Here is a 4,540-nt window from a genome sequence, read left to right as displayed (position 1 = left end):
TTATGTATGTGTACACTTTGAGAGCAAACAACTAAATTTCATTTTTAATGTGTGCCATTGTGCCCACAGTAAAAAATGACAATAAAGGTTATCTATCTATCCACTGTGATGACATGTATTTGTAATATAGTAGTCTGGTTTCTGAGGTATTTTTGAAGTATGGCAGTGTTAGCCTTGCCAAAGCTTGTGTTGATTGTGCTATATTGGATTGAATGATTAGACATATTTTGATAAAGTTGCCTGGGAGAAGATAGTCTTTCTCTTGTTAATTAGGTTATTACTCAATCATGTTCTATGTCCTCTCTTGCTCATTTTTGGAATTCAGAAGCCCCGCTTACACAATGATTGACGAAAGATCAGCCTTCTTAAATATTTGAGCACTCTATAGGAAAATAAGTACATTGAGAAACCATTACAAATAAGTTGGCTAAAGGACATGACATGAGTGGCGATCAGAGACTAAGTAATACAATTCTTATTATATCAAATAAAAATAACATTCTTACATTTATCAATAATTTTTAGCATATACATATCCTGGTTATTTTAACATTCAGTCTTTATAGACAATCAATGTCCTAATTAGTTTTTCCCAATTTTTAGTTTCCCATTAATATTTAAATTTAACATTTAATATTTATAATTTCCAAGTTTTAAGTAACCAAAGTTCTCTTTATCACAATTCATCACAAAGTCTAATATTCAGGATACAAGTCTTATCTATTTGAATATATTCTATTTCTCACATTATCTAATTAATAATACAGTATAACATTCTTATTTTCTATTAATTTCCAAATGTCTTAAATTTAGTAACCAAAATTTCTCTTGTTTCAACATCAAATATTTCCTATCTTTTTCTCTTAATGTCTACTATTTCATATTTAAGCCAGTATAGTACTTATTATATCAGCTAAGTAAAAACATGTTTATTACATTTATCAATAGATTTTTAACTTATATATATCTTAATTACTTTTACATTCAACCTTTATAAACAAATCAATATTCAAATTTAACTTTTAATATTTATACTTCCAATTTTTAAATGACCAAAGTTTTCTTTATCTCAGTTCATAACAAAACCTAGTATTCAAAATACACATCTTGTCTATTTGAAATATATTCTATTTTAATCCTCACTAATAAGTCAAAACCCCAATTTTCTTCAGCCTTATTCTAGCTTGCTTTCTTTGCCAACTCGCTTTCCATATCCGTGCTTTTAAATCATCAAATAGATCTCCCTCTTTCATTATATATCTTGTTTGAGATAAAAGAGGCCATCCAGTTGCCATTTTTTTGGAAAGGCTAACAAATCGTCTCTATTTTTCCATCTTGACATAATTGTACTGAAATGTTTATCTTCCCTTCAGTCTGTTCTTCTTCTTGATCCTCAGGTTTCTTCTGGTTTATATTTTCCATTTCCAATGTTGTCAGTCCCTTTTCTGGGTTTTCTGTTAACTGTGCTTGTTGATCAGTTGAGTCTTCTATTATAGTATTTGATTGTTCCACTTCTTCTATTATATTCTGTGTAGTTGATTCTTTAGTTGTAATCAAAGTTTGTTTTCATATATCTAGGCTGGCATCTTGTTCTTTTCTGTAGCTTCTTATTTCATCAGTAGCTGTCAGAATAGTTTCATAAATTGCTTTCAACATAAAGAGAATCTGTTCCTGATCTTCATCCATGTTCTCTTAGTGGTGTGTTAAATTAAAAGCTTTACAATCAGAGAATGAAAATAATTTTGTCACTGAGGATAGAATACAGCTGGGCTTCTCACAGCTGATATCTGCCAAGCTTGCAAAAATCTTATCTATAGTCTGGACTTCAAGCCAAGTCTGTTTTAGACAATAACAAGTTGTTATATCAGGTTTAGCCACAAGATGTCACCCATACTGTTTAAGATTTTTTTTAAGTCCAAAATTTTTACAATCCTTTACCCAATTTTACTTCTTTTTTGTAAGTAAAAACCCAAATCTTCAATACGAATAAGAAATCTTTTAGTCCTCAAATTTTAGAAAGATAAAAATCCAGTTAGAATCAGGTTATTCTTTCAGCATTTTAAATTCCCCTGGATAGTCAGTTGCCCCTGTTTTTAGAGGGTGGGATAGAATTTCCCTTCCCTCTCTCCACAGGGGGAAAATACTTTGGGCAGCTTATACAGGTAGAAAAAATAGGATTGAAGAGAGGTTCAGATCTCACCCAGTCTCATCCGTGCTGCTTTATAAGTGCCTGGTAATAAGTTTGACTTCAGTTGTCTGCAGCCTAGTGATGGGCCATATTTCTATGGCCGGTTTTTCATCTGCCAGTTTGAAGGGCTACCACCCGCCCACGATCAAGCGGAGAACCCCTCGCTTGCCCCTAGAGAGCGACTTTTGACCCTTTCCAGGGTCCGCCAGCGGTGCGAAATCAGACGTGGAAGATGAAGCTTGCCTTCCAGCGGCCACGGCAGCCATGTCAGCAAACTGGAAGTTTCAACATTTAGCATTTTATAAGAAGCTGAAAATGCAGGGACAATAAAACTGCTAAACCTGTACTTTCATCATTTTTATTTTACCCATACATTGCTGGATGGGTGATCTTGGCCAGTCACACTGCCTCAGCCCACTCAGGATAGTTGTGAGGAAAATAGGATGAGGAAGGATTATTAGGTATGCTTGCCATCTTGAGTTAGTTCTAAAACTAATAAAAGCCGGATAGAAATAAACGTGCAAATAAATAGCTAGTTTTTCTCATCCATCCATCAGTTTAATCTATCAATTTTAGAAAACTTCATTGTGTTCACGCATTTCTGAAATGTTTGCTATTTCTCCTGATAGGAAGGTTGGCTTTGCATAAGTTCAAAGCTCCCCAAATAATAATGGATGAATTAATTTAATTATTCCTTATTTGCAGGCACAATATGGACTCAGAATATTGTGAGCCTGATTCTTCATGAAGGTCATCGAGATGAAACTGAAAATATTACCCTGATTGACCGAGCACCCTGGCTGGAGTATAATTTCTTGCATGTAGATTTTATCAGTCGCCCATCGCCTCGTCTCTTTACTTCCCATCTGCCCTACTATTTGGTACCCAAAGGATTACGAAGTAGAAGAGCAAAAGTAGGACATATTTTGCTAACTTGTGAGGTGGTGTGGGGAACTGTCTGTCTTCTGTTCTATTAGCTCTGCACCTGAATGTTTTATTAACAAATAGGCAAAGGGCACACAATCACATATTACATTGTTCCAATATGTTTGGTGGACACTAACAAGTTCTGAAAAGTGAGGAAAATAAACACAAACAAAACCGTGTTAATATCAGAATATTATGCCCTGGAGAAATAGCTAAGAACCGAACTGAATATCGACCAACTTAAGCTTATTTTTCCAGATGGATTGCAACACTTTGTGTTGCATGGCCATTTGCTATCTTAACATATCTGAACACTGTCAAGTTGAGGAATGCCATCTCTAGCCCTCAAATGCCTTCCCACAATCCCTACTCTCAGTCACTCATGCCCTAGTCACCAGAGGTTTCAGCTGGTCCAAAATGCAGAAGCATGAGCACTTGTGTGATCTCTAAGAACTTCATACATTACACCTCTGCTTTGGAAACTGCAGTGGCTACCAGTTTGGTTCAGGATTCAAGATGCTGGTTATGACTTTTAAACCCCATCATGAGGCGGGAACATGTAATTTGAAGGACCTCCCCTAGTTGCAGCTACATATCAAGTCCAACAGGAAAGGCATGTTGGGGTCCCATCTGCTAGGGAAATTTGTCAGGCAGGACCTAGGAGGAAAGACTTTTCTGTGGTCTCTGCCATATGGAAAATCATTCTCCCCAAGTTGAGGCTGGCCCAAATCCTGTCTGGCCTGCTGGAAGTTCCCCAAACATGGTTTTACTAATAAGCTTTAAGGTCCCATGATATAGTGGAGCCTGTTAGATGAGTCTATGACAGATACTTGATGCACTCTATGTATGCTTTGCTGTCAATCTGTCATCTTTCTCTTACAGATTATTTATGTGCTTAGAAATCCAAAGGACGTCATGGTTTCTAACTATCATTTTCACAAATTGTCAGTCAACGTAGAAACCCCAAAAGACTTCAGTACTTTCTTTGAGAAGTCTTTGGCTGGAAAAGGTAAGAAGTCCTTCATCATGACAACGTTATGTCAGTTTTTGGTTTGGATAAGAGATTATGAATACATTTCCATCTGCTTCCCACAAAGAACAAACAACCCACACACTTTCCTAACATAAGTAACAAATAATGATGGGTAGGAGAGGCAAGCGAATGGAGCTTATTACAGTAGAGAGACTAGTAATACTAAGACAAATAATATTAGTAATACTAAGATATATTTAATATAGAGGAGAAAATGGAAGGAAATTATTTGGTGGTTTAAAATCAGGATTTGAATGGGTTGGAATTAGTGGGCCATGAATTGTTTACAACTGGGCCATGGAAATGGCAGGCAAGCACACACGTGTGCGCATCCCCTCTTGCACAAGCAGCAGGAACGCATGCACACCGCTTGTACAAATGCAGCTGCATAC

General features: G+C 36.1%; 1 protein-coding gene across 1 annotated transcript in view; it reads left to right on the top strand.

Moving 5' to 3' along the window:
- Nucleotides 1-2,893: 2,893 nt before the first annotated feature.
- LOC107300875 (amine sulfotransferase-like) overlaps nucleotides 2,894-4,540 on the top strand; it is a gene marked incomplete at both ends in the record, with an annotated part of 3,404 nt that continues 1,757 nt past the window's right edge. Inside the window, 2 exons of the mRNA XM_015830161.1 lie at nucleotides 2,894-3,102; nucleotides 3,998-4,124. Of these exons, the coding sequence (XP_015685647.1) occupies nucleotides 2,894-3,102; nucleotides 3,998-4,124 (336 nt within the window). The remainder of the gene's footprint in view (nucleotides 3,103-3,997; nucleotides 4,125-4,540) is intronic.

Source organism: Protobothrops mucrosquamatus, unplaced genomic scaffold, assembly GCF_001527695.2.
Source record: "Protobothrops mucrosquamatus isolate PMUCROS unplaced genomic scaffold, P.Mucros_1.0 scaffold8924, whole genome shotgun sequence".
Classification (NCBI taxonomy): Eukaryota; Metazoa; Chordata; class Lepidosauria; order Squamata; family Viperidae; genus Protobothrops; species Protobothrops mucrosquamatus.
This window is presented reverse-complemented; position numbering and strand designations above follow the sequence as displayed.